The sequence below is a fragment of the Leuresthes tenuis genome, unplaced genomic scaffold, assembly GCF_036924035.1.
Source record: "Leuresthes tenuis unplaced genomic scaffold, fLeuTen1.0.hap1 SCAF_23, whole genome shotgun sequence".
In the NCBI taxonomy this organism is placed as follows: Eukaryota; Metazoa; Chordata; class Actinopteri; order Atheriniformes; family Atherinopsidae; genus Leuresthes; species Leuresthes tenuis.
In genome coordinates this window covers 13870646-13891308 of record NW_027325377.1, presented here as the reverse complement: position 1 = coordinate 13891308, position 20663 = coordinate 13870646, and the positions used below count along the sequence as shown (strand labels likewise).

Sequence of the window (20663 nt, the reverse complement as noted above, 5' to 3'; positions counted from 1 at the left end):
TATGTCCTGTAAGACGTACCTAGGAGTATAGAATTATGCTATTTCAGCTTTTAGAGTATCTATTACTGCTCAAAACGGTTCCACCCATGACCACTCAGTGGTGTGCAGAGTTTTCACATAAATTTTATTTTGGCTTACAGTGGGAAACCATAAAACCAAAAGTTGAATAAAGCTGTTCTCTGCAGTGGAAAAGAGGCAACAGTCTAACATGGGACTGTGAAACCCAGACTAATGAAAGTCTAATGTAGATTAGTTGCTGATCCAGCTGAAAGTCCTGGCACAGGACCTAAGAGATGCCTCTGAACCTTCAGTTGGCCAAGTGATGTAAGAAGTTGACAGAAAATCAGTGGGAGCAGGTCTATTGAAAACATCTTGACTAGAAAATAATATAACATACTGCACATATGAAGCAAAAATGTTCATTTCTTGTGCAGACCACTAGCACATGCAGTGTTCAGAATCGGTTCCAATGATTTCCTCATGACAGATCCTCCTGACTCTCAGCGGTGCAGCCGGCATATACTGTGTGTTGTGTCACAGTGGCACAGGATGCTCTTTATCTACTGACCTGACTTTAGAATGTCACATGGAGCAGACAAGTGACATCTTTGTGTGCTTTCATCACAGGTATAAAAAAAAAAAAAGAAAAGACCATGAGAGAACTCGATTGGGCCAAATTTTGAAAATAAAAAAGACTTGAGGGCACATAAACCTGAATTCACCCCCACTTAGTCAGCCCTACTATCCTGTGCAGAGAAGTCGAGTTGACTTGTTGTTTAGGAGGCTGATGTGTTGACAGAGATGGGTGGGAGGGTGGGGATCTATACTCAGTCAAAGGCCCCCTTCAGTAGCCATGAAGGATTTATGAACAGGCATCTCTCTCGTCTGCTCTTTATTCTGCTCACAACCACTGTTTCTCCCCCGTCTTCTTCTTCTGTTTTGTGTTGCGCACCCTCTGCCCTTCTTCCTTGTGTCCTCTCCACCTGCCTCTCTTTCTCTCTGTTGCACACAGGCACCAGCTTCTAATAGATTTCTTCCACTCTCTCTGAGTTTGTGTGTGCACGTCTCTGGTGTGTGTTTTTGAGAGTCCCTCTTCAACAACACAAACAGAGTGGATCTCCTCTCTCCAAGCCATCTTAGTAAATGTTTGTACTGCCAGGAAAAGAGACACACAAATTGATGGAAAAAGTATTCTTGTCAGTCTGTAGTACTTTTCACATGTTGTCATTCAGGTATGTTTGTGTGTGATTAAGAAGCATACACTTCATGTATCTGCTCTCATTGGCTCACTGTATGTACTTTTATGTGTGTGTGAGCAGCGAGTGTGCTGACTCTTAAACAGGTGGAACTGGAACACAGTGGGGAATGTCTGTGTGTAAATGTGTGTGTGAGGTCCACTCCTCTGCTCTTTGATCCTCATCTTGACAGCCCACCACCTGGGACGAACCGCCACATGCCGCATGGCTCCCAGGCCCCGCTACACCTTGGGAATCACAACACACAGCGGCTATCGGAGCCTTAACAGCCAACCCTCCCCTTCACATTATATGCCGTCAGAATCGCTAATGCTAACACCAAAAGCTAACCCTCCCATATACAGATATGCAGAAAACGCCACTGGAATTCTAATTGAGTGTTTGCAGCTAGCAGCTAACCCTCATACACTGTTATTGGAATTGCAAATTGCACACAAGGGGCCAAAGCTTGAACACAGGTGCAATTGGAATTATAATGGAATAATAATGTACAATGCTGAGGCAATGCTAAAAAGCTCCCCACTGAATAGCTTTCACTCTGCACCAAACATGCAGGAAACACACAGTTTAGTTAATGGTGCCTCACATTTCAATCATGTCCCAGCTTAGACGCACTTTTTGTATTTTGCACATTGGGCATTGTTTGTGTGCAAGTATCAAAAAGAACTAACATCGGTTTAAAGCTACACAAAAATGACTTTTTCAGGTGAAAATAGATGCTTGAAGAGTTGGCACTTTAGAGGGAATAATCAATATTTTGTGGACTGATTATAACTAGTTTTTTTTTCACGATTTTCAGCAAAGATTCCAAAGGAGAATATAAACAGACACTGACTGTGCTCTCTCCTCTTTATTTTAAATTACGACAACCTATAACATCAGTATGTTAAAAAAAAAAAGCTTCTTTTTTTTACGGAGTTGTACAGTAACTACAGTAATACGAACAAACAATTTACGCAAATAAACTGGAACTGACTCAGTCGACCAGCTGTGTGCAATGCTGGACTCAAAGACTCTCTGAATGTGGGAGATCCCATGGATTTCATGGCATAGGCCTAGAAATGACCAAACTTGAGGATGGAGTTGGAGGTTGATAGTTGAAACGAGACTGGACAGAAATAGTTCAGTTTGAATGCTAATATTCAAACACACTGATGAAGAACTAATCTAGCTGAGGACACCATGACCTGTGGGAAATATTTGGTTATGTAGTATTTCAAGGGAGAAGTCTATGCTTTTTGAGTGGGAGTCTAGTAGAGTTAGTTTTGGGGACGGTCACAAAAAGGTAGTTCAATAAGAAGTTATTAATGTAATTAATGGAACAAACTTTATTGACATACGAATGTTTACAACTTGTTTGGTTATTGGTTATTCTGATGGAACATCAAGATATTAATTAAGCAAAAGGGTTGAACAGGATCCCCTGGAGTGATGCAGGGACATCTGATGTGGCTCCTTGAGCATAAAGAAGAGGTGGACATGTGGAGGCAACCGCCTGCCTGAGAGTCACTCGGCTGTGAGAATGACAGAACATGAGAACGTTTTAAAGGCCAGAGATCCGGCGGATTGGTTTCGAAAACATTGCGGGTAGAGCTTCTTTTTGACCCGAGTAGTGACATCCGAATTAAGAATGAGGTGAGGTTGACAGCGTGGGAAAACAGAAGTGACTAAGAGTAGCAGGAAAAAAAAGCTCTAACAGCAGGAAATAAGGGCAGACACGAGGAGTCAGATACGGGGTGGTTTTGACCTATTTTTTCATAATTCGACCCTTCCTCTGAACTGGTCACGGTGTGCACAGGCTTTGATTTTGTCTGCGTGCATGCAGGTATTGCTGAAATCATACCTTTTTATATGTATGTTGGACTTGCAAACACAGTTTTAGGTCACTCAAAACTCATTTTTGGAAACACGCTTCTGAAACCATTCAATTTCAGGGAAAATCAAAAAAAGTAAAATACAGCATATTGACCTTGTCAGAGGATATACTCTGGGCACTTTTGTTTACACGAGGCAGTTATTCTCTGTTCAGTAGGTGGAGGTATGCATTATAGATGGTTACGATCTGATACGAAAAGCAAAGAACAAAAAGAAGATGGTGAATTTTTTTTTATTTATTTATTTTTTATTAGAGCTGTATGGACTTTTTTGAGGACAAAGAACTAAAACAATACCTGTGTGCATGTGGAACAGGCCTGTGTTTTATAACTTTTGACATATCTGTTTAATTATTCAGTAAAAGCAAAAGTAGGGATGAAAGGTTATATGATAAAAAGTTCTTCTGCATTAAAGTATTGATGTCCTTCTCCTTCTCTCATTTTTTTTGAGGGATTTCCATAATTTCATTTTAAAGATATTCCTTTTGTTAATCTTTAGACCACGAGTGCCTTAAAATGAGCGCTCTCTTTTAATTCAGAAGCATGTCGCACTCCTAATATTTGTTTAGTTTTAATCTTTAATAAAGGAGGGGTTTTTTGCATGTTGAGTGACTCTAATTTAAGGATGTTCCTCTTCATCCTGCTAAGTCAGTTTTTAATGCAAAAGAAAGCTGAACTAGAGTTGCCAAAAATCTACAACATAAGAAAGCTCCTACTTCATGCAAGAGTTTTGCTCGCCTTTGCTATATCAGTTCCCACGTGGACTAAATTGTATAATTTCTACCCAGCGATAGTCTGTCAGTCATGACTAATTTCCCCTCTTATCTCCCTGCTTTCAACCAACAGAAGCTGGTGTGAATCTCTTGGTGGTAAATTGATACTGATAGTTGAAGCGGCGGGCTCGCGGTTTAGTGAAGTGACATGCCGGGCTGTCTTTCACACTGGGGGTCAAAGAAGAAAAAACATTAAGCTGAGTGTTATCCCTGCTAATACACAGGCACTGCACCATCCAAATCACAACACCAATCACGTTGCTGACGCTAGGCTAAGGGCCAACTATTCAACAGCCCTGGCACCCAGAGGACACCGCAGGAATTCAGATCCATTACGCTCCCAGCCTCATCAAAGGGACTCTGGGATTCGGATGCTAAACCTGCTCCAGATGCTCACTGTTGGATTTCACTAAGATGCACTGCAGGGCAAGTGTCATAAGGGCTGGCGCCTGTGATACGGGCAACAAAACCACAAACGGTCCGCCTCATTCACACTGATTTGATTTGTGTCGTAAACACGATGGGGAGGACAACAAAGCAGATGTAAACAATGGAACTCTCTGCTCATCTCTGGACCAATAAATACACAGCAAAATTAACAGATGGGCAAAACTGGAGCTAGCAGCTCCCAACATATGAACCTGAAGCAGTGTCTCACCTGTCGATTGCACATGCTAATGTGTATTCTCCTCACTAATAAAGCCAGCTCATGTCTCATGCAAAATAATCTCAAGTGTATAGCATATGATTGTATTCTCCCTTTAACCTTTAAACATGTAGGTGCTTTTTCAAACCTTTCTAGAAACACACGGCACCCTGTGACGCGCTCTGGCCCAAACAGTCCTGATCAGTTTTTAATCTTATGTCTTCTTCTGACTCTTTTTGTAGCTGTAAAAAAAAGTTGTATGGTGAGGAAAACTTCTCTAAAACCTGTGTCTGTGCTAAATCAACCAACTACCACTGTGTGCATGAGGAAAATAGAAGTTACACCTCTGTGCATAGCCTCTATATCCTCCAGCTCGTTTTTGCTTGACTGTGCAGATTTGCACGCTGACTGAGAGAGAGTCACCCATAACTGCAGTGTTTCAGCCCCATTCTGCAGGGATTATACACAGATTAATGAAGAGGCAAAGTCCTCTTCTCCTTCACTTTGCCTGTATCTGCTCTACTTTCTTTAGTGCAAGCAGTTGGATGTGAGTGAATGAGTCGCTTATGAGTGCGTAAGAAACTCATTAAGCTTTAAATTGCTGGTTCAAAGATGCCGCAGTATCAAGGTTAAAAATAGCCTGAATGTGAAGTTAAAGTTAAGTTTAGTAGTCTGATCACTGGATTGGATTGGAACTACTGGGGGGAAGAAAAAAAAACTGGTGCGGCTGTGTAATAAGGCCAGTTTCTAAAAGTGCCGTTCGAAAGTATGTGACTTCCTGAAAGAAACATGGAGCAGATTTTCACACTGAAATATGGTCATTGAAAGCTATTGAAACATTCATTTCACCTTGATGTTCCACTGCTCAGCCCGAATTCCTCAGGCGTTAACCTCTGCATCTGTATATCTTTGAAGTTGCAAATCGCAAACTCAAAAACAGAAGCAAATGACTGAAAGTGTGAGTGAGCATGGAATACATGGATGACTACTTTCTATAGTGGATGCGTGAAAAAGCAGCTGCTCACAGATCGCTTGAGGATTAATGAGGAGAAAACCCTTTTTTCCACCACTTTCCCCTCCTGTCTTTCTGTTGTTTGTGCACGTTGGTCTCTGTGTGTGCACACTTTCTCGAGGCTCAAGTCATCAAGCGTTGAAACAAATCCAAAAGCTTTTCCTCATCTCCACCAGGATGTTTTGTCCTTAACATTCACTCGGTGCCTGCCAGTGTCGACAGGTGATGCCAAGCAGATGAAAAGAGAAAATGCTCTGTGTTGCTCCTCATGCTCATCCCTCCCCTGTCTGTTTCTCTCTCTCTCTCCCCAGGCTGCTGTTTTGTCACGTTTTACACAAGGAAAGCTGCCCTTGAAGCCCAGAATGCACTGCATAACATAAAGACCTTAACAGGGGTGAGTGCGTGTCCTCGATTCTTCTCTGCCCACTTTCTCCTCTAATCACACACTCACAGCAGTACCCTTCGGCGGCTTCGCCCCAACCTGTGTGTGTCTGTATGAAAACGCCGCTGTGTACCAAGTGTACTGCACTGCTGCCGCACTGCATTTGCAAGCATGAGTGACCAATAGTGTGAGCAGGTGAGCAACTGACTGTCAGAGCTTGTTTGTGTGAGATACCATTGAGTTAATGGGGGAAGAAGCACACGTTAAACTTACCCTAGGTAAGACTTTACCTTCTTGTAAACAAAAGGTCTTGATAAAGAATCGTGCGGGTATCCTGCAACACGTATGTCATGTTGAGCTTTGGGTGACAGAGCTGGACAAACTCACAAGGAAATGCAAGGTTTCGTACGTGAACGTAAAATGGACCAAATTAGGATTACTGAGAGAGCCAGAGGAGGCTGTATTTTTTAACTAAGCCAGCAATTTATGTGGTCAGTGAAAAGTATTAAGATTAAGAGTAATTTTTAAAAGTTTTTCTTTTAGCTTATTAGCTTATTTTTTTACTCATTTTCAGTCCAGTCCTTGCACTTGTCCATTTTCAGAAGAATTTTTATTTTCTTCTTTGATATGCTAGCTAACTGACATACAACCTGACCTAAGGATCTAAAAGTGGTGTCCTTAGAAAGTAGAAAAATATCCAGGAAAGACCTGACACAGGGCCTGAAAGATGCATCTGGACCTTCGGTTGATCCATCTACTGTTCACTGCAGCCTCATCGGAAATGGTCTCCATGGAAGGGTGGCTATCAAGAAGCCATTCTCAAGGAAAGAAAACAGGAAGAAAAGGCTGAGGTATGCCAGATGACACAAGAACTGGGCTGAAAATCAATGGCAACAGGTCTTATGGAGTCATGAATCTTCCCCAGAGTCCGGACCTCAACATGATTGAAGCAGTGTGGAATCATCTTGACAGAGAACGGAACAAAAGGCAGCCATCATTCAAAGAAGAGCTTTGGGATATCTTTCAAGAAGCCTGGTGAACTGTTCCTGAAGAGGGTTCAAGAAATTGTGACACCTATTTCCTGTTTTCTTAGCAATATATAAAGAAATCAGGGGTGGCTCGAGACCCCTGCAAAGGCCTGCATGTGGCATCTCTTATGTATAAACCAGCCATTGCCTTAGTTGCTAGCAAAAAGTTCTGTTCAAAAGACATGCAAACAAATAACAACCATAAACTGACAATTCTCCTCTTAGCTTATATTTATGGCCATCTGTAGCCTGCAGTATGTGTTGCATCCTTTCTGTGCTTGTAGTGTGCATATCCTCACTTATGCAAAAAGAATTAGAGGGCAATTATCACAACATGCTGCCACCAGCAGTTAAAAACAGTTGTATAGCTAATTGCTTGCTTTCAGGGTCCTGTTTTGATTGTGAACAGCTCATCAAATAGCCGGTATCAGTTGCTATCAATCTTAAGACTGCTAGTAGTTCCCATGGAGTCATGACAACCTGTAGGGATTATGTAACTTTCTTAACCTCCCAGAGGAGGAATGTACACGCTGTCCCTCCAGCTGGGGATATAGATCAGTTTGGATATGAGAGCACATTCCGGCCTACTCGTAGGTTTACATCAGACAGATCTTTATTAGAGTGACAAGAGCTAATTATAATCATTTATGGTCCTAAATGGTAAATGGCAGCCACAGAATAGGTGGATCTATGGGTAGACTATTTTAGTGAAATGCACTCAAATTAATTAAGTGTGACACAAAATGTAAATTTTTTTTATTATATATATATTTTTTATAAAAATTATGCTTGGCTGGTGGATTTTTTTTTTTCCATTGCACAGTCAACTTGGTCACCGAGTCTAAAATTCCTTGTTGTGCTTCTTGCCTCCGTTTCTGCTTTCATGTGTATGTTTGACTTTAAAGGCGTGTGTTGATGCTTTATTCTTCGATATTGTTCCCTTCTGCGGCCCAGGAGAGCAATGAGAAGGAGTGAGCTGGAGCTTGCTTGCACTCTTGCACATCTAGCCCTGGGTGGATATTTAAAGGCCCCCAGATCCCCTCTGCTCAGGTTATTGGCTGCTTCCCCGCCTTTCTCCTTGGCTGCGCCAGCTAACTGGAATCTCTTCAGTTGAGCGCCTGCACTGTCTTACTTCTGTCAGTTGGATCAGTGGATAGCCCTCCTGGGCAGGACAGGGCGGATGCTACGAATCTCTCATGAGCCATACGTGGGAATCGGAATCAAGCTTGTTGTTTTGCAGAGACACCATGTTAATTGCTCCTGGAATAAGCATGTTAAATTTGGTCTGTTTTCCCGTGCCGTGAGAGTTAGTCACTTATCCCTTGTTGGAGGTGTGAAACGGCCCCAGGGCGGACACATACTTCTGCAGTTTTGGGATTATAGGAACATGAAAATCGTCTTCTTCTACACTGTTACACCTTTTCTTTCTCTATCCTCTCTGGTCATCCCTCCCTCCTCCACAGGCTTGTCTATTCTGCAGCTTCTCGAGTTGCTGTGTTTGAGGCTTCTTGATGTCCGGTACCATTAAATTCTGGTGTAGGTTTGCCTGCAGAGTTGGATGAAGTTTTTTTATATATATATATATATATATATTGTCAAAACCTTTTTTGTTAAACATCAGAAAATTCAAGAATTTCTTATCTTTAACAATTAAATGTAAATGCCACTGTAGGAGTTAAGTCAGTTGAGATCTCTACCCCAATTTCTGCACTAAATCTAACAACTTTGCTTTTTCCACAATGATGGCTCATTATGGATTAAAATAGTTATTTCAGTCAGTACTTCCCTGTTGGTGAGCATTTTTAAGATGAAAACAAAGGATTTGCTTGGTTTCTGGTTTATTAATTCCAGGGTCTGTAAAATGTAGAATACTTTAACACTCGTGAGCATCTGCTAAAGTCTTCCTTTGAGTTTTGAGTTCCTTTGAGTGTCCAGCCTTAAATGACTCTGCAGTGGGTACCTTTTCATTGGCTTCAACTCCAAACGACATGAATGGGAATGCAACACAAGGGTGCACATGCACTGATGTTACTGTGGACAGGGCTACAAGAGTGGGCACAGCTCAATTTTCTTCAGAGAAGCGCACATTAACTGACCGCAGTGTCTAGCTCTGACACTGAGATGAACTCGCGGACAAAAATAGACAAGACTGATCCATTTTACCTGTCTGCAAGACAGCTGGCAGTTCACTCTCATCGGCAGTCCAGTCTCAAATGATAACAGTTATCTGAGAGAGTCATGCTTATCAAAAGTTTTTGTCCAAAAGCAGTCTGTGGGATACAGTGTAGTGACATTCCCTCACGTTTTCTCAGTTACAGACGTGTCCCCAGGGAGCTCGTAGTAGTTTCTGGACTGGTTTTGAATATATTGTTACCCCCGGCGCACATGCAACTACAGGCAATTGGAAAGGATAAAGATTTTCTGCTAGAGTACCCACATTAAAAAAAAAATAAAAAATTTTAAAATGCTACTTTTGGTTTCAAAAGAAATATCAAATTAACCAAGATCTGCTGATTAAAAACAATACTCAGCAACATTACTCCAAAAAGTGTTTTTTCATCCCTGTGTAATGTCTTTCAGGCTTTGTGCGGCCTCTACTACAACCACAGACCAGATAATCCAGTTGAATTGTCAAAAAAATGACTTTATACAGTATATTACTAATATCCCAAAACATATTTCTTTGATCATGAGCATCAAGAGCTAGAGATAAGAAGGGAGGATTCAGAAGAGTTTGGGAAAAGACAACAAATTGTAAAAATAATCCAACGATATTCAATAAAACATAGATATTCAACACTTCCAACTGTATGTGTTTACAATGAAGCTTCATGCATTTTCAATTAATGTAGACAACCCAGTAAAAATGGTTTAATTAAGAAGATTGCTCATTAAGATAATATAAGGAAGAAAGCCTTAAAAAGTGAGCTAAGTTGTTGTCACATGATTGCGCACACCTCCTGTCCTCATTTTTCCTTAAAGAATCCCAGTTATAATGACTGGGTGAAAATAAACGAGTACTGCTTTGAATGTTGCAGCTGCCAGGAACTGTGGAACAGTATTAACTCCTTCCCTTTCATCCTTTGTGGGCCACTGTGTCCAGTGCAAAAGCAGAGGAAAAAAGACATTGAAGCTCCCTTCGTTAGATACTTCCACGTCAATTCAGTCAATTAAGAAACTTATCAAGCAAAAAAAAAAAAAAGGATTATTAAACCCCACCCTGAGGCTTTTGTAGCCAGAACAGAAACCCCAGGCCAAAGCAATGCCACAAAGCACTTGTTTCTGCTTCTAAAAATCTATAATCTATAAATTCCAAAGCTGCAGATATGAGGTTTCAAAGGTTGCTCAGAAGCCCAGATTTTAGTCTCCAGTAAACCTAAATTTGTCCATGGCAAAAGAAAGCCTCTGAGAGCCACATGACACTGAACAACAGCACAATATGTAAGTAATTAAACCTACATTGCATTCATCATGTCAAGAGTTGGAAAACATGCACTGGCTGATATCCAATTGCCCCATATTGACTGACGGATATGGTTTTGAATCAAATATACAAGCGCATGAAGAGGAGTGGTGGATACAGTTCAGTCTCAAACAAATACAAGCAAAACACTCAATCAACTGTGACATAATGACAGAGAATTGACTGGGTTGCACAGGGTTTGTTTATAATTTCTTGTTTTTGTACTGGCTTCATCTCAGTTTAAAGCTGTAAATGTGCAGGGAGGGACTGGGGAAAAAAAAAAAAAACAGATGATGATGATGGTAAATTAATTGCTGATCGCGACACGTGAAAACAAAAGGAGAGCAGAGACGGAATGAAAAAATGAGCTGGAGGTTAGCAAAGGTGATGTGTAGATGGACAGGAAAAAGGTGGAGTGGAGCACTCCTGCACGCTTGAGGGCAAAGCAATAAACAGGCCGGCGTTAAAAACCAATACCTGCTTATTAACTTCCCCACTCTCGTGGCTTGTAAAAAGCCAGCGGAACAATGTTTGTATTGGCACTCTTCCCCTCCCTCGCTCCATCTCTCCTTCCAAACCGAAGGCCCTAACACGGAGAGATGCAATCAGAGTGGAAAGCTGGATGCTGCCCAAATTGCAGAAAAGGGCACTGGTATTGGCAGCGCTGAGCAGCAGCCATGTTGGCTTAGGGCAGGAACAGTTGAGTGGCTGCAGTTTTTCTAAGGAGAGCAATAAGTGAAGGGGGCGTAAAGATGCTCTCTCTGTTCAGCTCTCAGAGGGCCGTAGAGAAGAGAGCAAAGCCTCGAGGTTTAGGCTTTCTGTCCAGGTGAGACAACAGAGGTTTAAAAAAAAGCTTGTTGCTTTGTCTGCCAGCTCTCAGGCTCTCCACATATCTTAATCAGTCTTCAGCCGTCTCGCCTCAAGATTTGTCGGCCATCTGACACAGCTCGTATACTTAAACGTTTGCATATGTGATCAAAATTCCCTCCGTTAGCTCTCCTATAGCTGCAAGTAGCCACATAACAGTAGCTATGAGCTAACAGAGCAATGGTACGCGTTCGTTCATTCATTCTTCTTAAAGTATTGGTGAAATAAAGACAGATAATGCCTTATTTAGAGGCTGCATCATCCCTGCCCTGTTCACTCTGTTATATAGAGATATGAGTTATCTAAATAGCTCCCGGAGGACGCCAACTTTTGCCAAACTGTTCTCGGTGAGTAGATAAACGTACTTCATGCCAGAAATAAGGTCTAGGTTTAAAAATACCAGCGTTCCCCTTTAAGTAACCAATTACTTGTGGTTGCTTCATGTGTCTGTCCACCTGTTTCTTCGCAGGAATTCCCAAAATAAGAGACTACACTTTTAAAATCAAGCGTGCTGGATTCAGTTAAGAGGAATTCAACGATGATCCCCCGTTACACCCATTTATCTCGTCTTAAGTAGAACAGGGAGAAGTTGAGGAAGCAGTGGATGCAAGGAGAGGCAGTATACCAGCAGTTTTACAGCGTCGGCGTATTCCATGATATATCATGAGGGGTCAGAGTTCAAAAGCAGGCAAACAAAACTGATTCAGTCCATGTGCACAAATCCACGAGGAGGATCACGTGACAGTTATGGAGGAGAAAAGAAAGAGGCACATCATAACTGCAACCAACTGGAACTAAGTTGGCTGTAAAACACATCACTTAATCAGGTGTCAGTTTAGCAACCGGCATGCGTGTAACTATAGGTTCAGTATAGGTTAAGAATTAGCTATGTGATGCAATCAGCATGTGTGAGGATGTGATAATTAGCCTTGTGTTTGCTCAACAAGGTATTTATGTTAATCAGCTGCTGATGTGGAGCTTCAGCTCACCCTCCCCTGATGTTATTTTACACTGCAAGGTTTCGCAGTAGATGATGTGCACTTTTAGAAGACGTCCGCCGACCTTACGCGACACACTAGAAATACATACATGCTAGCGTGTTTTGATTTAGTGCCAGAAAACTTAAAAAGCTTAAAGCTTAAAATGTGAAAGATCAGGCAGTGGTCTTGCCGGAGGAGGCCAGTTTTTCTCCTGTGAATTCCCTGTAAATAGTAAAAAAAAATGCATCTTGTCAGTTTACAAATTTGAACTGAATGTTGTAGTTCACAGAAAGGCACTGCAATCAATTCTCAAAAACTGGTATATTTTGAAAATGATGCCGCATGCAGTCATGCACACATAGAACGTCGTCATCTTTCAGACAGTGCAATTGCTGACCATCATGAATCTAAACACTCTTGCTTTCAGGGTCAATAAAACCGCCTTCAGTTTGATGATTCCCGCCCAGTAATAGCATTGTCGCTAGGCAGCGCAGCACCTTATTCAGCCGGTGGATTAATCTATAAAAAGTTAAAAAAACAAAAATAATGAGCTTTTTGCATGGCTTACACACTGGCATAGTGTCTTTTCAGTGAAGACAGATAGGCAAGACTGTTTCTCAAAGAACAACAGCTCTCACTGAAGTTGTTTTTTAATGACATGCTAATGAACCTCGAGGGGGGTGGAGACAAAGTGTGTGTCTGTCTGTGTGTACACATGTTGCCTGGAGAGCCATGTGTTCATCTATTCAACTCTAATAGCACTACTGAGGTCTAAATATGTTTCTTTTCATCCACTCACACACACACACACACACAACCCCTACTATAACCCATCTATCGTTGAAAACATGCCCTGCACCCCCGGAGCGTTTTAAAGCCATAAGTACCAACCCCTGCTGCATGGACTGATTCACACTCCTGCATGGTACTAACACATTCTGCACTTTTATGTGCACACAAAAATATACCAAAGCAATGGCTGGGTTTATTGCATTGCACTTTTTTCCATTTACCTTTTTTTTTTCTTTTTTTTCTTCACCCCCCACCCGATCCACTTCAACACGCATGCTGGGATGAACACACACAACGACAACAACGCATGGCGAGTTAAAGCCTGTCAGCCTGCCTGTCAGACAATGTTGTTTTAGATTTTCCGCTAAATTGAACTCTTTCATTAGTGGCTGACAGATGTCTAAATGCCCCATGTCCCCACTCCAACCGCTCACCCAACCAATGATGCCCATTGAAGGCCCCAGGGTCGCTTGTTTCCCCTCTGAAGCTGGGTTGGAGGGAGGAGGGTGGCAGGGATGCAGAGATGGAAGGATGGAAGGGAGGGCTGAGAGTTAATCTAGGACATGTCCTCTGGAGTGCGCCCTCCAGCTCAGAGAAGTTCAGTCTTTTATCCTTGTTTTTGTCTCGTGCCCTCTCAACATTCTTTTTCTCACTTTCGTCCTGTGGAATCTCTCCCTCCATCTTTTTCTTTTTTTCCTCCCAGTCTTTCTCTTTCTTTGTGAAAAAGGATGAAAAGCACTTTGATTTACAGTCTCTCTCAAGGATATTTCATTCTGACAGTAAGACAGAGGGGAGGGGATGGGTGGAAAGAGGGGAAGGTTGATTAGGGTGTTGGGTAGGATGTTGGGGGTGGGGTGGTCATGGAGAATGGGGGGGCATCAGATGCGATCACTCAAGTCCCATCCTTCACGTGGGTGGATCAGAGCGTTTGTTGAGCGCCAAGCTTGATAAGAAGCATGGGGCTCATTAAAAGCTACCATCACACCGAGACCACACACACAGGTCCCCACTTCCCTTACCTTTCTGCTGCTGAGATAATTAGCAACGCTCCGTTGCCAGAATGCAGGCCCAAGGTTCTGTGTATTCGCACAGCCAAAGGCACATCAAAGACTCTCATCAAAGTAAGCGGGATCTCAAGCGAGGTTAAGGTTTAAAAGCGGCAATTTACAATCCAAATACGTGAGTAATTTAATCAGTCATTTATTATTTCAAGTTGTTGGACAGAGCTCCAAAAAGAAGCTCCGACTGTAAGCGATAATGTGCATTATCGTTTTCAATGATGTGAGAAATCGTATTCTTTCATGCAGAAGCCCCTGTGGTCTTAAGAGCCCGACTGCTCGAGTCTTTGAAGGCGTCTTGTGCGCTTGCTTTTAAATGATGGGAGACTGCTTTCCCAGTGCGGCCCTGAGTGTTTACTAGGTTGGTCTCTTCTTATACCAAAATTGAAGTTCAAACTGATTTAAGAATGGCACACAATTTGTTCAGATGAGCAATGAGCCCCTTTGTCAACATCTTTCAACATGCAACAATCAAATTGAAACATTTTAAACAGCTATAGGAAAAGAATCATATAATAATGATAGTTTATCTTCCTAATTACCCCATACATTTTGAAAAAGGCTCCATAAAGTCCCATCTATGTGCTTTGTTAAGGTAACTTTACTATTTTTTCAACTTTTTTTTGTTTCTTTCTGCAACAATAGAAGATTACTCACTAGCTCATGTTATTTCCTCCCATCCCGAAAGCTTAGCTGTGTTTATGTCATAAAACACGTCTGTATGGTCATGGATGTATTTTCTTTTAAGTGTTCGAATAAGCATTTTCCAGGCACTAAGTAGCTAGTGTAAAATGTGTTGTTTGTTATTTTGTGCATCAGTTATGGGAACATTTTTCTTACTAACTTTATTACTTATATGTGGTGTCCTAAAGGAGAGGAGGCCAAGCCGTCCGTCATGCAGACAGGTTGTAAACAAGCCTCCTGTTTTACCAAACTTATTTGAAAGGCAAATATATTTAATGCCCAATCTGCCTGTTTTAAATATTCATTGACTCTCTTGCTCAACTTTCCCGCTGGCAGCTTTACCATCAGATGACTTTCCAAGAAGTGATTTATATGATCAGAGTAAACTGAGGCAGGATGCTGCGTCAGAATTTGTGGTATGAATTTGAATTTGGTGATGCCTAAATTATGTTTTGACCACCAGTAGGTGCTTTCTGTATTAAACCTCCATTTAAACTGGAAAATAAAAAAGTAGAGCCCTCATTCAACATCCACCAACTTAATCGAATTCAGTGTCACTGGAAGAGGTGGAGGCAATACTGCTAACCATCACCTTCCCTTAACATATGACCTGTAAAATCAGCCATTCATATTGGCTCTATGTGTCATTATAATTTACAAACAAAAGTATGTGATCGTAAAATATAAGTTGGCTTCCTTTTAAGGCATACAAAGCAGAACATTTCTAAATGCAAATAACCAATGGAGTCATTACAAAGTAATCCTTTCGAGCTTGTCTCATGACCCTTCTGCATTCTGCTTTATTTCTTCTTTCTTTGCTGTACGGGATATTTTTCTAATACAGCGTTTGGGATGAGGGTGTATACGCTAAAAGAAAATGAATAATTGCTCCGCGCATTTTTCACTCTTGCATTGATTTACATTGTTTTTTCTTACATTGTTTTTTTTTTTAAAGATAAGAAAAGAAAAGATAAGGGTTGATGTTTTGGTCACCAAGGCCTTTCTCAAGACAGCTCCGAAATGCAAACTCTAATACCTTCCATAATTTACAGAGAGTTCCACAGTTGTGTTGGGGATACTTCTGACAAGCACTTACAAGCATTATACAATGAAAATCCATTGAAAGTAAATTGAAAGTTGTCCAAAATCACATGCTGTGTTTCTCTGACTGACAGCGGTCTGTCCTTGAAAAACCTCCCCTTATCATGCTGTGATCGATAGGGAAACTTGGAGTTTACAGTCTCAGACCATAAAAATAACAATGCGAATCTTTGAATTGATTTGAATAAGCAAATTTCACAGTAAATAAGAGCAATTTGTGTTCATTTTTTTGCTCGAGGTAGAAAATGACATGCTCAGCCTCCCAGATACATTGAATGGCGCATTCCTCTGCAGTCAAGCCAAGTTTGAGATTCTTTAATTACAGTAACTTTTGTTTGTGTTTTATAGAACTCAGTCCCTCCAGGATTTTGGGATTATTTATTTATTTTTTTTTATTTTTTTTGCAATCAAAATCACAGATTTTTGTGGTTCCATTTTAGAAATATTTGCAAGGAATTTTGCAATATTTTTTCCTCATTAAACCGCATTAAACACTTGGACATTTTTATTCTTTAAAGAACTTAAATAGTTTGATATCAGCAGACACTGACATAACCCATGTCCTGAACAGCTTTAAATTTTTCATTTTGTGATTCAGTTACTGTCGTTTGCCTCGGCATGTTGATGTTTGATTCCTTGTAAATGGTAGTCAATTGTAGAGTTCCTTCAGTGGTCAAGTACCTTATTGCAAGGTGTGCAAAATAGTTTTCCTCCAGTCTCATAGAGAACAGAGGGATACTGCTTTGCTCGGTCCTTTGCACTTATGTATGACGGTAAATGTGACGTTTCGTATATCTTGACATCAAATAAGGCTGAAGCAGCAGTGTAGTACAAGTAATAAACACTGCCACCTGCAGGTGGGAGTTGGCAGTCACTTAAACTCAAAATTTTTTCCATTTTTGCAGAAGATTTGCAATAAAGTCACAAGTATGCATTGGCGTAAGAAAATGAGGGAATTTGTGTAAATTTTCGCAATCACGGAATTGCGAAAAAATGGAGGGACTCATAACTGTACAACCTGTACTGCATGCATGAACACTGATTGTATCCTGTCAAACTGTTTACTGTATATTACTATAGTGGATGTGACTATTACTAAATGTATAACTGTCTCCTATTTCAAAACACCCAGTCAGCTTGCGGTTCATGGCTTCAAAATCAAACTTTCACAAAATTCTACAACATTACATGGGATTTTAACATTTATTTCACAAAAGTTTTTCACAAAAGTACAGATGTTCCCTTTGAAAATGAAATATTGTCTGATTAATGTAGTAATAACTTCTGAATGGAATCAAAGCAAATTCACCAATCCATAGCAGCGACGATGCTAGTAAGATGTAGAGAGGGCCAGTATCAGCTGTTTTTTATCAGCTGCCTCCTGTGTGTTTGAAGTGTGTGTTAAGTAAGTAGTATTGCAGTGAGGGGAGGAATGTTGCATGTCCACAGCTTGTCAGTCAATGTGCGTTGTTTGTTCAGGTGCAAGCCTATTACACATATCGCTGCACCATCACAATAGCTCTCTCCTCTCAGCACTTAAGAAGCAGACAAGCCAACAGCAGTAAGAAGAGAAAAGGCGACTCACACCACTATATAGCAGTTGATTTACTCTTCAGTTCCTTTGAAGATTTTGTTAACTGACAGTATTGCACATGAGCTCCCATGAAACCTGACTGCCGTAAGTGCCCGTCGATATGGAAAGCAGTTGCAGGTGGTGTTAAGTCCTAAACAGCGGAAATAAAGCGGTGTAGGATATTAAATTTACCATGTAGTAAGCCGTGGGTCATCAAACATTGATGCGTTATAGCCTGGAGGACATTATGCAACAAGCTGAAAGGTTAGACCTCGGACAAGTGGTTTACAAAAAGGCTGAGCGGAAACAGCTGACCAGTGGGCAGCTATTAGCGCAGCACTCTCCGGTGTTTTAAGTGTGTGTGTGTGTGTGTGTCCTCATCTGTAAATCCTGCTTGCCTCCTCAGATCTTTTAAGCCCATAAAGAAACAACAGTGGCTCATTCATTGCAAACACCATACTCGTATAGATACACACACACACATACACACTCCCACAGCAGTGTCATTACAGAGGCTCATTATCGAAATCAATTCAATTAAAGGCTGTAATTGCTGTCGTGAAACCCAAATGCTATCGCAAACAGAGCTGAAGGAAGGCAAACCTCATCGATGCGCCCAACCCCAGAGTTTGTGTGTGTGCTCTTATTTAACAAAAGAAATATTAATCGCTTGTTTCAAATTAACTTCCCTGACCCATCTTTTCCCTGCAAGTTGGTGGCAGCGTTTAAGCATATTGATTTGTGGGGGAGAAGATGGGGGGGCGAGACGCAAGCTAACTATGTTAAACATTTAGAGTAGTTAGTGTGGAGAGGAGATGCAGCATAGCTAATGCCAAATCCCTCAATCACTCTCCTCACTCTCGCGCTGGGTTAATTGTTTACTGAGCTAAATGAAGTGGGGATAATGTGGGCTAACTGTACTGCCAAGATGAGGGGATATTGTAAAGGACAATTTGATTTATACTTGTTTGTTTACTGAAAGGAGAATAAGCTCTAAAGTCACACTTTGTCTGTTTGAAGATGTTTGACAGTGTTGTCAGGAGTGTAGTTTTGTGTGTGATAAAGAAAGTTTAGTTTTCTGTTTGTATCTTTTTGATGCAGAATTAAAGCGATAGATCACAGGAAAAAAGGGAGTGTAAAATAAAGTTTTACTGTCACTTCGGAAGCATTTGGTAAAGACCAATAGTTACTCATTAAAGGGGCATGTTTGCTGTCAAGAGCTTTCCTCTTAAAATTGAGCTGTTAAGCAGTTGGGAGTCCATGTTGAGGTCCATTCACCTCTTCACGGCGAGAAAAAGAGACGGTAAAGACTGCATCCGCCCAAGCTGATGACAAGAGCAGAGCGTTTCACCCTTTGAGGAAAGAGCATCCTGATCATTTCCAGATGTAGCTTTTAGCATTTCAGCAGTCCAGTTTGCTACCCTGTTGACAATACTGGAACCACATATCATAGGATTCAGGAGGCCAGATGAACAACTCTTTACTGAAGCTGCTTAGGAAGAGCTCATAGATTACAGCAGAGTTCACTTCTGTCCTGCAAGGGGAGTCCTGTTGCCATATGAGAAAATGCCAAAATGCAAGTTTTCCCGGCAGAAATTGACAGGGCAGTGTTCCTCACTTTACTTGTCAATGGTTTTAATGGTGTGTCTGATGGTGCGTCATAAAACCAGCAGACTATCACAGAAGTGGATCCTCAAAAAGGTGTATTTGTGCCAAAATGGTTTGGTTTTAGCCTTTTTGCCAATATTTAATCAAGATTCTGAAAATAAGCTTTGTTGTTTTCCCCATTCTCAGCTTAAGAGTCAAACAACACAAGAGATTTCCGAGGCACACGTTTTTTTTAGGCCAATGTTTTCATGGGATGTAAAACTTTTGAAAAACTACTGGACGCACTTTAAGAGGATAGATTAGATTATGCTAGATCCATAATCCATAGAAAAACTGCACCGCCAAAGAAGTCTGGTCCAAAAGCCACCGAAATGCAGCGTAAAATCAAGTCTCTCCAAACAAATTTGGTTTAACATCACATTTGGATCTCTTTGAAGCTTTGATCACTGCAAATGACAGCCGCACACTTTAATCCAGGCAGACGCACAAACGCACACATGCAGAGAGGATATTATTATTATTATAATTTAGAATTCATCAAAAGCAGAAACCCCTGATTTCTCGTTGTGAGGAAGCAGAAATAAGTACTCAACGTGGCTCACGAGTGAAGGCACAGTACGGTTTCCTTAAAAACATGCACTGCAGATGAAAACAACAAAAACAGACGAGTAATTTACAACCAGACTCTGGTTGTAACTTATTAAATAAAAGTTTCTTTTAATTCTTCAATATTCTAAAAATCCTCTCCTCAAGTCTTATTTTCTCCCTCCTGACAACAAAATGATAGATTTGTACTTTGTAGGACTCTTTGGAGGACTCAAAACTGAAAAGGACTCGTGTTATTTGTGGTTCAGAATATGAGAGAAAAAACAGTAGCTTTTTGAGACATCCATGGTAATATTACATCAATTTGCATTTGAAAAGTATTTTCTGATAGGAGTTTTTAACTGATTAATTTCACCTTGAATCCTCTCCAGCTGATTGCTTACAATTATTTTTGTTTCTCCGTGTTTGCTGAAATTCCATGTTTAAATATGCACATGATGAATTGCATATGTGCTGATTTGCATAAATAAGTAGTAGACTACAAATGCAACAAAGTGCGTTTTAAATGGATATTTTGATGTTTGTTTGTTTTGTCGTCGAGCAAGAAGAAATCATTGAGGAACAAAAATTGGTTCTTTATTGACTGCAATACAAAAGTTTCAGTGAGTTTCTTCTAAAAATGTTTCTGAGGGTTGTTCCATCAGTGCTGATGATCACTGTCTCGAGGTCATACGTGGGCTTTTACGCCTACGTGGGTGCTTTTTTCCTGAGACACACTTCGAGGTGTGTCTCCGTCTGCGTGTGGGTTTGAGTGTGTGTGTGTGTGTGTGTGGTCAGTCATATGGTCTCGGTCACAGATATTGAATCCCAACTGTGAGGGCCATCTGTCTGACTTTGACCCAGCAGCTCACCGTCACACCTTCAGCATGGAGGGAGGGGAAAGAGTGTGTGGCCACCTTCTGTGTGTGGCAGAATGTGTATGCAGGACACAAACATGAATCAAAAGAGTATGGAGTTGGT

General features: G+C 41.0%; 1 protein-coding gene across 20 annotated transcripts in view; it reads left to right on the top strand.

Annotated features, from left to right (window-relative positions):
* The window catches only part of celf2 (cugbp, Elav-like family member 2), a 216429-nt gene that overhangs the window by 140454 nt on the left and 55312 nt on the right, over positions 1-20663 (top strand). For all 20 annotated transcript variants that reach the window (XM_072377041.1, XM_072377040.1, XM_072377046.1 and 17 more), the window contains one exon: positions 5873-5955. In XM_072377041.1, the coding sequence (XP_072233142.1) occupies positions 5873-5955 (83 nt within the window). The remainder of the gene's footprint in view (positions 1-5872; positions 5956-20663) is intronic.